This window comes from Phocoena phocoena, chromosome 2 (genome assembly GCF_963924675.1).
Source record: "Phocoena phocoena chromosome 2, mPhoPho1.1, whole genome shotgun sequence".
In the NCBI taxonomy this organism is placed as follows: domain Eukaryota; kingdom Metazoa; phylum Chordata; class Mammalia; order Artiodactyla; family Phocoenidae; genus Phocoena; species Phocoena phocoena.
In genome coordinates this window covers 41,018,713-41,034,717 of record NC_089220.1, presented here as the reverse complement: position 1 = coordinate 41,034,717, position 16,005 = coordinate 41,018,713, and the positions used below count along the sequence as shown (strand labels likewise).

The window sequence follows — 16,005 nt, the reverse complement described above, 5'->3', positions numbered from 1 at the left end:
GGAGATGAGCTGGACCAACTGGGGCAGGAATTAGGAAAGAAAATGGGATGGTCAAAGTGTATATAGGGATGTTAGTATGAGTTAACTTGCCTCATACCTGAGGTGGGGCAGAAAATTCTGGCTACACTCTTCTTGTCTCTGCCTGGCTCAAACTGGGCTCTGCTCTCAACTCTAATCTTATTTCTGGCTCTTTTATTAAGCTCTGCTTTGGATCCCTTCCTGTATGTATAACTTTGGGCAAGATACTTGCCCCTTCCTAACAGTACCTGCAATTATTTCCTAGAGCTGCTATAACAAATTACCACAAACTGGGTGGTTTAAAGTGGAAACTTATTCTCTCACAGCTCTGAAGGCTAGAAGTCTGCAATCAAGGTGTGGGCAAGGTCATGCTCTCTCTGAAGGTTCTCAGGAAGAGTCCTTCTTTGTCTCTTCCTGGGTTCTGGTGTGTGCCAGCTATCCTTGGCATTCCTTGGCTTGCAGGTGCATGACCGTAATCTCTGCTTCTGTCTTCACATGATTTTCTCTCTGTGTCTGTGTCTTCACATGGCATCCTTATAAGGACACAGTCACTGGAGTTAGGGGCTACTGTAATCCAGTATGACTGCATCTTAATTAATTACATCTGTGAAGAACCTAAATCTAAATAAGGTCATATTGTGAGGTTCCACATGGACTTGAATTTTGGAGAGACACCACTATCTTCCAGAGAAAGGAGGTGGACATTTAGGGTAAACTATCATTATCAATTTGTGTTTTATAAATCACAATCTTCATCTTGGAATTTCCTGTAAGTTTGCAGATGAAAAAAATTATTTGCTAACTCTTGCTTTCCCAAAGAAAGTGAAGGAGGGATAGGATTCTATGGGTGTGTTCTAGAGGCCTAATACACCAAAGCGATCAAAATAAGAGACTGTTCATATAAAGCCCTTGGCATATTACTTGGTATTCATACATTCCACAAATCTTTCTTGAGCACTTGCTATGTGACAGCCACTAAGGTAGATACTGGGAACACAACAGGAAATGAGAGAGATGCGATTCCTGCCCTCACAGAGCTCAAAGCGTAGTGGTGGAGGCAGACATTAAACATTCAGCAAAGATATAGGTGTAAGAGTAAATACAAATCCAAAAAGAAAAAGAAATTAATTTTCCCTGGTATAAAAATGGTAAAGAGACTCTTCTCTCCTCCTTTTCTTTCAGAGCATTTCTTTAGAATACTTGTAATTGCGAATTCTTTCTTTGTCCCTTTTAAAAACCTAAGCCTCTTGACAACTTTATAACCCAGGAATGTCTTTCTCAAGGACCTTGGAGCCATCTTTTTGAAATGGAATCATCAAGGAAGATAGTGTCAGAGAAAACCAGAGCCAGACAGAAATTAAAGTGGTGAAGGTAAATTTCATGCAGGAACTATTGTAATAGGGGAAGAGAGACATGAGTATAAAGCTCCATTCTGAATACAACAAGGACAAGTGGGGACTTACAGCCAAGGAGCAAGGTAAAGAGGGGTCAGTGGATGAAAAAAAATTGCCAAGAGGAAACATCAAGGATAAGGGGGTTTCTGGCCAAAAGAACTTGATAGAATTATTAAGGAAGGCAGGATGGTAAGATATTGTGGGGAGGGGAAGTGTGGAGGGAGGAATTTGATCAGATAATCATGGTTGGCAGATTTTCCCCCTATTACAAATGAGAACTCGGGTTAGTGAATGTGCTGGCTGTCCCCTGACCTTCTATTTAATACGGCCTGTGGTTTTGGTCCTCCCCGACCTTTGCCTTTGCAGTATATTATTTTTTTTAACATCTTTATTGGAGTATAATTGCTTTACAATGCTGTGTTCGTTTCTGCTGCATAACAAAGTGAATCAGCTATATGTATACATATATTCCCATATCCCCTCCCTGTTGCATCTCCCTCCCACCCTCCCTATCTCACCCCTCTAGGTGGTCATAAAGCACAGAGCTGTGTTATGTAGCTGCTTCCCACTAGCTATCTATTTTACAGTTGGTAGTGTATATATGTCCATGCTACTCTCTCACTTCGTCCCACGTTACCCTTCCCCGTCCCCGTGTCCTCAAGTCCATTCTCTATGTCACGTCCTCTTGTTTAAGGACTAGTTATCATTTGAGAACATGTATGGGATGGGTTGTATCTGCTTGGCTATATAAAAGGGTTAGGTTTCTTTCTGTCTTCCATCTCTTCAGGGGATTGCCTGTGATATGAATCATATTCTGGTTTAACATTTATTCAGTAATAAAATTGCTTTCTTTTCCTTCTACCTTTGTGGAGAGGTTTTCTGGGTAGCCAGGAGATTTTGGTTTTAATTATATTTCCCCAAAAAGGGGAATGAGAATTGTCAAGCACTACTGGTGGGAGGGAAATCTGGGACAGCCATTCTGGAAAGTTATCAGATGATATCTAGTGAAGTATATGTTTGCTTTTTGCCCAATAATTCTATTCCTGGCATATACCCCAGAGAAAATGTCCTTAAGAAAACAATTTCAAGGCTGTTCAATACTCTATTGTTTATTGTAGTCAAAATAGGTGCCCATCACTAGGGGAACAAATGAAAGATAAAACATGGTAGATATATATTATGGAATAATGTGCATAATACAGAAACAATGAACTACATGAACATACAGAAACAATGAACTACATGAACATACAGAAACAAGGATAGATCCTAAGATAGCACTGAATGAAAGAGAATCAAAATACAATTTATAGCACAATAACTTATTTTTTCAAAGAAATTAACTTTTATTTGAAAGGAGACTACCCTTCCCCTCACTATTTCTAAGGACTCTATACAATAGCCTACTTAAACCATTTCCCCAATACCAAAATTTCTAACAGCAAAGCATACAATTGCTCTAAATAATAAGGCTTGTCCTTCACTGATTAAACTTCAAAAATTTCAACACAAAAATCAAACTTTACGTTTTTAAGTTTTAACAAATGTATTTTAAATACAACATGTTTTGTAGCAGTCCACAAGCTCTTCATCTCTAAAAAAAGGACATAATTTTTAGGGTTCAAAAATTCCATTCTTCAAAAGAAATGACCAAGTGCTTTCTTCTATAGCTTCAAACTTTCTACACTCAATTATTTGATTGCTCCATGCCACCCCAGACAAACCTGACATGACTGAACTACTTTATGTTACTAACTTCCCCAAAAGAAAGTTTAAAAAGGAGTTTGTGGTAAATGCAGCTCTCTAATACCATGTCTAATACAATATCTAACACAAAAGAAGCTTTAAAAAGATCATTTCTTTCTTCATTCGATTAGGCAGGAGTTAATTTTCTGTAAAAGCAACAAACAAACAAAAAACCATTTACAAAAGCATAACACTAGGGGTTCCTGTTTTACTCAAGATGCTTAACTACTCAAAATGACAACAATTACATCTTTAAGAATATAATAAAAGGGGTGAAAACAGCAATACAATCGACAAAGTGTAGATGCTAAATAAACCAAAGATGTTTTTAAGGGTTCTTTTTAAGGAGTAGGAAGGATTAGAAGCTTGGAGAAATCCAGAATTAAACAAAAAAAGAGAAAGGGAAAAAAAGAAAAAGAAAAAGATGTCCTCAACAGCAGCCACTCTGTTTATCAATAGCGTTTTGGGCTGTAGGAACAAGATCTTGATCGTGATCTGTATCGACTATAGTAAGGAGAAGGTGATCTTCTTCTGTACCGGTAATCATCATCTTCATATCTGTCGTACCCACGATCATATCCTCTATCATAGTAAGAATCTCGACGTCTGCCACCTCCTCCATCTCCACCTCCACCTCCACCTCCACCACCACTGTGAGTTGGTCTGCCTATGTATATGCCTGGTGTAGGTGTGTGCACTCTCTTGGTGATAGAATAATCTACACGAATTCTTCTACCATCCAGCTCCATTCCATTTTCCCTTTCCATAGCCTCCTTTGAGTCATCTATTCTCTCAAAATAAACAAAAGCAAATCCTTGTGATCGTCCAGTTCACTGGTCATAAACCACATTGACACCACTCAATGGTCCATATCAAGAAAATACTTTGCGAAGATCTCTCTCTGTCGTGTACAAACTGAGGCCAAACGCTCCTAGACAAGTGTTGGGATCTGGATTTGCCCTGCTGCCTGTATGGCTTCTCTGGTTAGACACTGGAGAATGACTTTGGCTCCTGCGACGCCGGTATTCTGGTGTATAGGACCTACTTCGAGATTGTCTCCTATGAGAGTGAGAATGGGATCTGGATCGAATGTAAAGTCTATGAGAATGCCTCCTTGACCTCGACCTGGATTTTAATCTTGATCGAGAATGGGATTCAAAGTGTTTGGAAACTCTTGATGGACTATGAGATCCTGACCTGCTCTCTGATTTTACATGAGCAGGAGTTCCCGTTGGAGATTTTGACGGAGAGCGAGGCTCTCTGCCCTCGAAGTTGTTCTCTCTACATCACTCATGTCGGCCAGGCACTCCCCAGAACTAAATAAGAGACAGGTCTCGGCTTGAGGGCCGATGGCCTAATCAACCAGCTGACTGGACCGTGGGGAGGAGGAAAGAGTTGGCAACAACAGCCGCTCCACTCCACTCCCACTCGGTTGCAGGCTCTGGCAAAAATCCACAATAACTTTTTATAAATAAAAAATACAGACACACAAAACAGTACGGCCTGTTTTTCAAAGATAGATGCACAACTCAAGGTTTATAAGAAACATCAAATGTATGCCTATTATTGGGATGGGGGTGGGACTGGATATAAAATAAAACAAGGGCCTTATATAGACAAATGTCGATAATGTGCTGTGATCTGAGGAATACAATCAACTTTCTGAGCCTCAGGTATAATAAATAAATAAAAGACACAAAAGAAAGGAGGTAGAGGAAAGAATTCTCCCACACAAAGAACTGGTCAGCTCTCTAGCGAATTAAGACTACCATCCCTTCTTAAATTCACTATCCTTCAATTTGCTACCATAAAGCTAAATACAAATAGAATTAGGAAGGTAAAATAAGGAGGTTATGTTGTCTGAAGTGGAGTATCTTTTTACAATTCCGTTCTGGCTGCCTTTTAAGAAAAGCTTGTGCATTAATTATATGTCAACATATCATGGACAAAGATTATTTAACATTTTTAGATAGACTCATTAGAAATAGCATTCTGTTGGTCTAATTAAAGTTTTATTTCAGGATAATTCCTACCTTTTAATTGAATAATATATATTCATTGCCAGACATGAGTAATAAGAGGGCCCCTGCTGATGACTTTATATGCACCACAAAATTATCTCTTCCGCTGCCAAAGTAAACCCTGCCTTCATGTTTTCATGATATATCAAATTTAAACATGTGACAGCAAATTTTCACAGATAATCTAATAAAATCATTAACTGGAAAGCACTCATTTGCATAAGGATCAAATGTCAACAAGAATATAAAAATTAAATTAGCATTTGAAATCTCCAGACTTTGGGTTCTCTGGAATTAAACTTGAAGACATTACAAAGCCAAATTGTAATTAGATGTCTCCACTGTTGTCTACCAATAAGAATAGGGCTTTGGGGGAAATCAATTTAACCATCTATTCAAAAGATTTTAATAAAGAAAGATTTTCTTATTTAGGTCTATAGTCACCTCTATTTTGTTTAAGTAATTCCTCTTTAATTCAGGTGGTGACACGGTAAGTGTGCCATAATCAGTGGTAAGATAGCTTCCCAATTGTTTTCAGGTTCAAGATACCTTTATCCATAAATAAAGTAGATTTAAATTTATATGTTTTGGCCTTTGTCTAGGAGTATGAACAGACTGATGAATGAAATGAAGTCTTATTTCACTTAGAATGTTTTACTTTGCTTGACTTTTAGTGGCTTCTACTTCTGTTGTTTCTGGTACAGACACATAAAACCATATCATAAAGAAGCTTTAAAATAAGAAAAGGAGATTAACAAGAATGGTCAGTGATTCTGTATGCTTTCTCTGGTTTTAACTGTAATCACCTTTTACTCCAAATACGATCTACAACACGCTAACAGGCAATTCTTGCTTTAAGAATTACTAGGACAAGGGCTTTAGTTTGGCAACTCACCAATGGTTATCAGTCTATAGCTATACAGGAACTCTGACTCAGTTGCTGACCAAATCCTTGAGCTTTACCTAGAAATAACATTCTTAAAATTACTCATTTATATAATATAACGAAAACTGTGTTAGCTTTCTCCTAGTCCTTTACTGGTTAGGAAAGTCACAATAAAAATTTCTAACAATATCAAAGTAGATAGTCTCTATACTTTTTTTTTTTTTTTTTTTGCGGTACGCGAGCTTCTCACTGCTGTGGCCTCTCCCGCTGCGGAGCACAGGCTCCGGACGCGCAGGCTCAGTGACCATGGCTCACGGGCCCAGCCGCTCCGCGGCATGTGGGATCTTCCCAGACCGGGGCACGAACCCCTGTCCCCTGCATCGGCAGGCGGACTCCCAACCACTGTGCCACCAGGGAAGCCCTAGTCTCTATACTTTTATGCAAGAGTTGCATCTCCCAAAATGAGAAGCTTGATGTAGATAATTCACCTAATTGATTTCTGATCCAATTTCTTAATTTAATTTAAATGTTTAAATTTCTAAACTATTGTTATCTAGATTTTACACTCTAAGACGAAAATTTACCCAGACAGGTCATCTTGTTCAACTAGATTTTCAGAGAAGTTAATACTAAAAGTACAAATATGAATCAGATTTTTTTTTTTTTTCGGTATGCGGGCCTCTCACTGTTGTGGCCTCTCCCGTTGCGGAGCACAGGCTCCGGACGCGCAGGCTCAGCGGCCATGGCTCACGGGCCCAGCCGCTCCGCGGCATGTGGGATCTTCCCAGACCGGGGCACGAACCTGTGTCCCCTGCATCAGCAGGCAGACTCTCAACCACTGCGCCACCAGGGAAGCCCTGAATCAGATTTTTCTGGGCCTTTTTTTTTAACCCTTAAACCATAAATATTTTAATTAATTTTTAACTAATTAATGACAGAAACTGAAATTTCTGTGAAATAAAAAAATGTACAGGTAAAATTATTTTTTCTTTTTCTATGTTTATGTATGTTTATAAACAGTCAATATTACAGATAAAATATTTGAAATGAAAATATATCTAAAAATCTGCACTCATATTTTTCATGAGAAAGCAGTTTTAAACTATAGTCTATTGAATAAGGCAGCCATCTGGTGACGGAAAAGAGCACTACAGACACTATTTTGCATGAACTGAACGTCATAAATATTCTACACAAATCAACTTAACCTCAAAAAACATAGTAGTACTCTCCAACAGAAATATAATAGAAATCACATATGTAATTTAAAATTTCCTAATCGCCGCTTTTAAAAAGAAACTAATTTTAACAAGGCATTTTTATTTAAACCAATATATCAAAACACATTATCATTTCAACATGTAATCAATACATATTTTTTTCATGCTAGGTCTTCAAAATACCATGTGTGTTTCACAGCACAACTCAATTCGGACTAGCCACATTTCATGTGACTGTGGCTAGTGGTTGCCATGTGAGACAGCGCAGATCTAGAAAATGAAACGAGACCTGCAGTTACTTTGATTTGCCTAAGTTCATTCATTTCTCAGCCCCTCTGCCCACTCTTTTAAAAGTTCTTTCCTTTCCCTCTTTAAATTTTATCTTGTAAAATTTTTTGGCCTCCTGTACACTTTGGAATACTTAAACGGCCCTCAAAAGCCTGTCGACGAACGACAAGAAGACCCTTGGAGGTCCTATGTCTTCTCTGAAGCGCACCAGGGCGTTACGTAGGCCTGCGCTGTCCTTCCATTCGGCTCGCTCTGCGCTCAGCGGCTTCGGGCTGCAGTCAGCTACACTCCTGCAGGGCGGTGGTGGCGGGCCGCAGGACCAAGGGTGCGCGGGGGGAATCAGGGCCTGTTCCGGCCGTCTGGCCACCTTGACATCACAGCGTCGTGTCTTTGGGGTTCAAGTCCAGCGAGGCTCGGGGCTTCCAATGGAGGTCAAAGATTTTCAGTAGGAAAGAGCCGGGACTGGAAGAGGCAACGACTAGGTCCCCGCCATAAGTCGTCGCTTCCCGTCCGGGCCTCTGATCCGGCGAAGGTGGGTGAAACGCTACCTGCAGGGATCAAATGACCCGCAGCTCGGGAAGCTCCCCACCCTTTCCCAGGAGCACTAGCAGGGTCTTCCGGGTGGATCCCGACCTCTGCTGATTGGTTGGAGCTTGCCACCGCGTGATCCAGAAACAAGTCGGCCACCGCTTCCCCCGCCCCTTTCCCCCCTCCCCGCCCCCCGAGGTCGCGGGAGGCGGTGGGCGGGTTCCCTAGGCAACCGCAGCGGGGTAGTGTGTACACACCAGGTCCCACGGTAGAGAGGGTGTCGTGCCTGCTGCTGCAAGACAGGGATTAAGAAGTGGGAGTGTACTCTGTTCTGTCTCGGATTGCCCCGGAATCCATCCTCTCTCTGGGATAAGGTGAGTGACTATCCCCTGGTGGCCTTTGGGAGTACCTCACCTGTAGGCAGGCCCCAGGAGTCTCTGCTCCCCTCTCCTCTCTCTCTGGCTACGCTGGGAGGAAGACAAGAGAGAAGCAACGCTGAGGTCAAAAGACCCCTGTAACGGTGCAGTGGCGATGATGATAATGAGAGACAGTGACATGACTTTATCTAAGGCCATCACGGTTGCCAGAGCAAAACTGAAGAGGAGGAGGAGGAGGAGAGGGAGGGTGGCCCACAGTCGTCTGTGCAGCCTTTACTGAGGGAACGAAGTGCTCCTTGGACACACTTGACACTGCTCACCTAGAGCTGGAAGGGCGTTTTTTGGCCCATCAGTAATAATGGATGGATTCTGATCCATTTGTACCCAAGGGAGGAAACTACTTGACCATACAGGGCTTCTAATTTGTAGAAAAGAAATTTGATTTTCTCACAATGACACCCTCCCCAGCTCTCATGGCAGACAGAAACATTGCCCTTTGTACTCTAATTATTGTTCTACTCTGATTGGTCATGTACAAAAAGTATTTAAGTTACACCATATAGGACCCTGTGGCATGACAATTAATTCAAACCATTCAACAAAATTTTATCAAACACCAAGCATGTGTCAGGCACTGTGGTAGGTTCTTTGTCCCTGCCTTCAGTGAACATGTAACCTGTCAAGGAGGAAAGACCTGGAAGCATCACAATACAGTGGAACGGGTGTTGTATATAGGGCATATGCTGGCTTTAATTGGAGTCACGAGAAAAAGGATGATTATAATACTATCAGAGAGAATTAAAGTCTTCACAGAGAAGACCCTTGATTTAAATCTTTAAGGGTATATGGAGTATGCCGTAAAGTCAAGGGACAGTTAGGGAGGGGAACCAGCATGTGCCGAAGAACAGAAATACCCCATGCCATTCAGAGAACTATAGTTGTGGCCAGAGCCTGGGTTGTTCCTGGGAGTCTGTGGTTGATGAGCTTGAGAGGTAGACAGGAGTTAGAGTTTGGAGACCATGAATACCTTCCAAGAGGAGCAGCGTGAGTGGATTTCCCTTTCAGGAGGTTGCTGTCACAGTAGAGTAGAGGATCGATTGGTAGGAAGTGGGACTATAGGGAAAGCATTGGTTAAATTGAAGTGATGAGAGCCTGAATCAAAGCAGAGGCAATTGGATAGAGGGGAGGAAAACAACAACAACAACAACGTGATAGACATTTAAGAGGTATATGCAGAAAGATTTAATGAGTGAGCAAAAGTGGGGGAAAGAATAAAAGAGTGGTTGAGCATAAGTTCCAGGCTTCTGACTTGGATGATTAAAAGAATGGTGTCACTTAGCAAGAGAAAACATGCATTAGGAGAAGCAGGCTGGCTGGAAAATATAGAGTTCAGTTTTGAACATACTGAGTTTGAGACACATTCAGGTGGAGCTTTCCATGTGTGTAGTTGGGTGTTGCACAGAAAAGAGGAAGATAAAAATTAGTAATTCTTCACCAAGAAGTAAACTATTAATCAGAAAATTAAGTTTTACATAACAAATAGAGAGAAGCCAAGGAGAAAAAGTCACACCAAAGAAGAAAAAGAGCCATCAGCATCATCAGATTCGATGACAGGGTCAAACTGAGAGCTGAAACATGTCTAGTGTCTTTGGCAATTAGATTATTGTTGACCTGGAAAAAGAAACTGCAGTGGCCTGAGGTGTCCTCACTGAGACTGCAGTAAACTGAGAACTGAATACAGGTACTGAAGTATTGCTAATGACTACATATCTTTTGTAATGTTTCCTAATGCTATAATATGGTACTAATGACTTATATCTAAAAGTTTTCCTGTAAAGGGATCTAAAATCAGCTGTTCATTGAATACAGGATAGGAGAGCTTTTTCTTAAAGATAGTAATGACCTAACATTCATATATGGAGAGAAAAGAGACCCTAGAGAAAGAAAGAGGGGAATAAATGAAAAGAAGGAAAATTTGACAGACCAAAGTTCTGAAAGAGACTGAAGAGGATGGGATGAGTACACAGGAAAAGGGATTCATTTTGGGCAAGAGAAAGAATACTTTTACTAAGACAGGAATCAGAAAGTGAAAGAAATACAGTTGACCCTTGAACTGATTAACTGGGGGTTAATCCATGTATAACTTATAGTCAGCCCTCTTATCCTTTGTTCCTCCTTATCCTCGGATTCAATAAGGCATGGACCATGTAGTATTGCAGTATTTACTGTGGAAAAATATCTGCATATAAATGGGTCTGTGCAGTTCAAACCTGCATTGTTCAAGAGTCAACTGTATATTTTAAGAGGTGTGGGAATTTAAGGAGTGTATATCTGATGGTGTCACTGTTCTCTGTGAAAATGGGGACAAGATCATCTGCTGACAGAGAGAGAACTTGAGAAGAGTGGTGAAAGTTTAGAATAGTCCAGACGTTGTGAATCCCAGATCTGTATGTCTAGTCCTACTCCCTAGGAGAGGAAGTTGAAGAAGAAAATATAAAATGTCTGTTGTTGGATTCAACTCAAGTCAGAGACCATACATTTGCAGTGATTTCAACTCACATGACCAACTGGCCATGTGAAATCTTCCAGCAGCACTCCAAAGCAGAGAGCAGAGGTGACTAGATCAACCCAAGGTTTGAGATTGGAAGCGTGAAAGCTATAGAAGCTCCTGGTGGCTCCTGGCTCCCTGGAGAAACTAGAGATCTGTAGTTTCTTAGATGGGCAGGCCCTGAAAAGAGCTTTCCCAAGGCACAGAAGAGTGGGCATCAGGACACTCACCTCTTGATGGAATCAGAAACTGGAAGCCTTGGGACCACTTGTGACTGGAGAAAATATACAAGACTTGTAAATACCAGGAAGGCTCAAAATTATGCATAATTAATTATGCACAATCACATAATTCAGATGTAGTTATGCAAATTATAGAATTTGGGGGTTTTAAGTTAAATTTTGTTTTGCTAATTAACTATTGAATTACAACAAGGTTTTTCCTAAATGAGGGCATTGGTGAAGGGAAGATAAGGTGAAGTGAAAGAAAAGGTTGGTACCCCAAACATGCATGGTAGTCTTCTTGAATAAATGGAGAGTTATATCTTGTTCTAGAGGAAGACTCAATACTGTAAAGATGGAAGTTCTCCCTAAATTAATCTTTACAATCAAATCTCAGTCAAAATCCCAAGTGAATTTTTAAAAACTAAATACAAAATAATCATAAATCTTATTTGGAAAAATAAATATGAAAGAATAACTGGAAATTTCCAAAAAAGAAAATGAGATAGAAATTTACAACATGAATCACAGTAATTAATACAGGATAATACTGTAGGAATAGATAGAGCTAAGGGAAAGCAGATTAGAAAGTCCAAAATTAGGCTCAAGTATACGTGATAATTTAGTGAATAACGAAGGGAGCAGTTAATTTCTTCTGTAACAGATATCTTGGACATGGACTAGAAAACTTGAATGGCTGTTTGTTCACTTTGGGGGTGTTAAAGGCAGGTTTTATCCCTTGTGTGGTGGTGGGCAGACAGACTTTTCCTTTGGTGCTCACAGACATTAAACCAGAATGTAGGGGCTTCTCTTCTGATAAGAAGAGGTGCTACAAAGCCCTCCTTTACTTGGGGTGCCATCCAAGTAAACCTAAGGAGGGAAGACTGTGGCCTGCATCTCTGTATGGGCCTCTGATGGATTATCTAAATTCCTTCAGGTTGTTCCTTGCTATGTGCTCCCTTGCCTGGCCACTCCTATGCTGTAATATCTGGGGGTTATCCAAGAATGGGGTAAAGAGACAGTTGCCAATTGGAAGCAGGGAAGGAATGATCAATATTACTTTTAATATAGATCCATCATCTAATCACTGCTCACCATCCTCACTACTACCACCCTATTCCAGCTGCCATCCTCTCTCACGTTATTATAACTGCCCCTTGACTGATCTCCTTGCTTCTCCCTTCAACCCCTACAGTCCATTTTCAACAGAATAGCTAGGGTGATCCTTTCTGAAGCCTAAGACATCTTGTGTTATTCTTTCATTCAAAATCCTCATACAGCTTTCCATCTTACTCATAATGAAATCCAAAATCCTCATAAAAGCCTACAGGATAGCACATGATCTGACCCCACAGAACCTCTCTGACCCCACATCCTGCTGGTCTCCATCTCCCTCACTGTGCTCCAGCTACATCATCTCACTTGCTATTCTACAAACATGTCAAGTATACTCTCACCCATTTTTTTTTGCATTTTCTTTTCCCCATGCTTTAATGCTTTTCCCCAAGATTCCTCATAGCCCATACTGCCTCATTTTCCACAGTTCTTTGCCCAGATTCCACATTATCAAAGAAGTCTTCTCTTTTCTCCCATATCTATTATTCTCTAACTGGTAGATATTAGTCCTCAATGCATAAATGAATGAATGAGTGAATGAACAGAGATTCCATTGTATGAGGATAACTTTCTGGGTGTACTGTTTTTTTTTGGTTTTTTTTTTTGTGGTACGCGGGCCTCTCACTGTTGTGGCCTCTCCCGTTGCGGAGCACAGGCTCCAGACACACAGGCTCAGCGGCCATGGCTCACGGGCCTAGCTGCTCCGCGGCATGTGGGATCTTCCCGGACCGGGGCACGAACCCATGTCCCCTGCATCGGCAGGTGGACTCTCAACCACTGCGCCACCAGGGAAGCCCCTCTGGGTGTACTTTTCTTTGTGGTGCTAGCTGGGATCCCTCCTCAGCATAGTGGAGCAATGTCCCCAGTTTACAAAGCCTGAGTACAAATATAGGCTGTGCATATTACCCTGATACAGATCTCAAAATCCTTTGATTTGGACTCTTTGGATGGCCCACAGCCACTTTCTTCCCAATCACTGCTGCTCTGAGTTTGGGGAATTTTTTTTTCTTTTTTTTGCGGTACGCGGGCCTCTCACTGTTGTGGCCTCTCCTGTTGCAGAGCACAGGCTCCAGACGCGCAGGCTCAGTGGCCATGGCTCATGGGCCCAGCTGCTCCGCGGCATGCGGGATCTTCCCAGACCGGGGCATGAACATGTGTCCCCTGCATCAGCAGGTGGATTCTCAACCACTGTGCCACCAGGGAAGCCCTGGGGAATTTTTCAGGATAGTTTTGTAAAATTTCTTCCTCTGGTACCTTGAATTTTGGGCTGGTCTGTACTGATGGGCTTTTTCTCTCAGTCTGATGCCATCTGCTTTATCTTCATTCAAAAGACCTTTCTCAACATCTCTGGCCATCAGTGCTCTTTTGCTAGCACTGCTACACATTCCTTTCTTATTTTCCTAGTTCCCTAGTCATTCCAGCAAGATTTGAGCAGAGAAGGTAGGTAAATACATGGCCTCAAGTCACCATCTGTTTTTTCTTAAAATTTTAATTTACATGTACACCTGCACATGTATAAAATTTTGCATAAATGATTAAAAGTGAGCATATAAATACTTTAAAAAATAAACATTTACGTAAAATTTCATAATATGTATGTAGAAACCACACAAATCTTAGGTATCTAATTTTATTCTCTCGAAGTAAATGCATTCCTTTAGCACCTAGATCAAAAAATTTATCTTCATCAGCACTCCAGAACCTATCTTTTGCCTCCTCCTAGTCAATCAGCCCTGAAAGGTAATGACTATCTTGACTTCTAATACCATAGATTAGTTTCCAGATTTTATATGAATGGAGTCATGCAGTATGTACTCATTGTGTTTGTGTCTTCCTTTGTTCAATATTGTGTTTGTGAGAATCATCCATGTTATGTACACCAATAGTTTCTTTCTCATTCTACTGCTAGGTATAAACCCCAAAGAAAACTGTACCTATGTCCTGCATAATAAAAATGTCCAGGGAAACACTATTCAGCTCCAAACTGGAGACAGTCCAAATGTCTACTAACAGTAGAATGAATAAGTAAATGGTTATATATTCATATTATACAATACTAAACATGCTTTTTTAAAGTGTAGGGTTTTTTTTTCCTTTTTACCTAGATCCGTCTCCATCCCACCTCTCATGCCTATTATAACCACACCAGCTTTCACCTATATCCAAGGTAACTCATGTTAACAACTTAGTATGTATCTTTACATATTTTCTCCTTACATATGCATAATCATAAACACATATACATATCTCTATTCTATATCTATACACACATGTATGTACACACATATCTGTGGAGGAGTTATTATCATAAAAGGTAGAATCACAATAAACAAATAAATACAGTTTCTACATATTGCTTTGTCATGTCCTCATATTAAAACCAGGATTCCTATATTTTTTAAATAGTATATGTCTGGAATAATATAATGAATATATTAAAAATTATGAAAAATTAGGTTAAATTTTATTGAAGCTACTTAGGTATTTAGTAGTTCATACCATCTAAAATGAGGAAGTTGACTAATTCATTTTAATAAACATTTATTACCATGCCTATGGTATGTCATTAAGCCCTGAAAATTCTTTTCTTTGCTAACTATACTTAGAGAACTGTATTCAGTTTGGAACACCATAGTATAATAGGATGAATGAACTGGAACTGGTTCAAGGGAGAAAACCGGGGCTCTTTCTAGTGAGAGAACTAAAAGACATGAACTGAGGGCAAGGTGAACGTATAGATGAGAGATGACTATGTTCTTCAAGTATTAAAGGGTCATAGTGTGAAAGAAAAATTATGCTTGTTTTATTTGAACCCAGGAGGTAAAATGACAGTGAATGGGGAGGAGTTACAGAGAGAGAGAATTAAATTCAGAATAAAAAATAACTGTCTAAGAGAAAACTTCAGAGATGGAATGGACTGTCTTGGGGTCCAGACATATTTGGTAATGTACTGTTGGAAAATGTCAAGCCACAGGTGGGTAATTCCACCTAAGTAACTTTAAGTTTCCTTTAAATGATACAGCATGACTCTAGTACTTATTTCAACTTTTCCTTTTCCTTAACAGTTATATTATTATAACCTTTATTTTTAATGGAAGATGATTGAATGTGAAAACCTAAACCAAGAAGACATAATTAAAGAACTGGTGAGTCAAAGTCAGGTTTCTTTTCAACTACATTTGTAAGAATATTAAATGGAACATTTCTACACTCCTTTCTGGAGCTTATCTAGAGATTTCTTCTACACCATGATCTTTGGAAGTAGAGAAAAATGATATATATGACACAACTTTTCTTCTGTGAGTGAAAAATGACATCAGTGAAACTGGCCGTTTATAATTCCTAATGGCAAAAATAAGTTTTTATTATCTTAAACAGGTAATAATCCAATTTCTTTTTTGAAAACAGTGTTTATGCAATGGTTTATCTTATGAGATGATTGGACAAGAAGGATCAGATACTTCAAAACTGGAAATGTTTTTCTCAGGGTATCCTCGTATAGTCGGATTATCATTATTTCCTAATTTAACAAGTCTCACAATTGTTGCTCAAGATATAAAAGAAATTTCAGGACTAGAAACTTGTTTACGGCTTAAAGAACTTTGGATTGCCGAATGCTGCATAGAGGTAAGTCTAAACATA

At 40.0% G+C, this 16,005-nt stretch overlaps 2 protein-coding genes across 2 annotated transcripts in view; one reads left to right on the top strand and one right to left on the bottom strand.

Annotated features, from left to right (window-relative positions):
- Positions 1-3,610: 3,610 nt before the first annotated feature.
- LOC136118370 (transformer-2 protein homolog alpha-like) lies at positions 3,611-7,815 on the bottom strand. The gene is made up of 3 exons (XM_065871669.1): positions 7,793-7,815; positions 4,118-4,439; positions 3,611-3,928 (listed from the first exon to the last, which is right to left on the bottom strand). Exons 1-3 carry the CDS (start codon positions 7,813-7,815, stop codon positions 3,611-3,613), a joined length of 663 nt encoding a protein of 220 aa, XP_065727741.1.
- Positions 7,816-15,461: 7,646 nt separating this feature from the next.
- The window catches only part of LRRC9 (leucine rich repeat containing 9), a 96,945-nt gene continuing 96,401 nt past the window's right edge, over positions 15,462-16,005 (top strand). Inside the window, exons 1-2 of the mRNA XM_065872633.1 lie at positions 15,462-15,509; positions 15,772-15,990. Coding sequence (XP_065728705.1) covers positions 15,462-15,509; positions 15,772-15,990 — 267 coding nt within the window. The remainder of the gene's footprint in view (positions 15,510-15,771; positions 15,991-16,005) is intronic.

What these genes read in the sequence shown, in the direction of transcription:
- LOC136118370 (XM_065871669.1), bottom strand. Translation starts at nt 7,815, where the DNA reads ATGGAAGGACAGCGCAGGCCTAC. An exon ending in GAAGGACAGCGCAGGCCTAC is followed by an intron (nt 4,440 to 7,792) that starts GTAACGCCCTGG and finishes TGAGTGATGTAG; the next exon opens with AGAGAACAACTTCGAGGGCA. An exon ending in GAAGCCATACAGGCAGCAGG is followed by an intron (nt 3,929 to 4,117) that starts GCAAATCCAGAT and finishes GACTCAAAGGAG; the next exon opens with GCTATGGAAAGGGAAAATGG.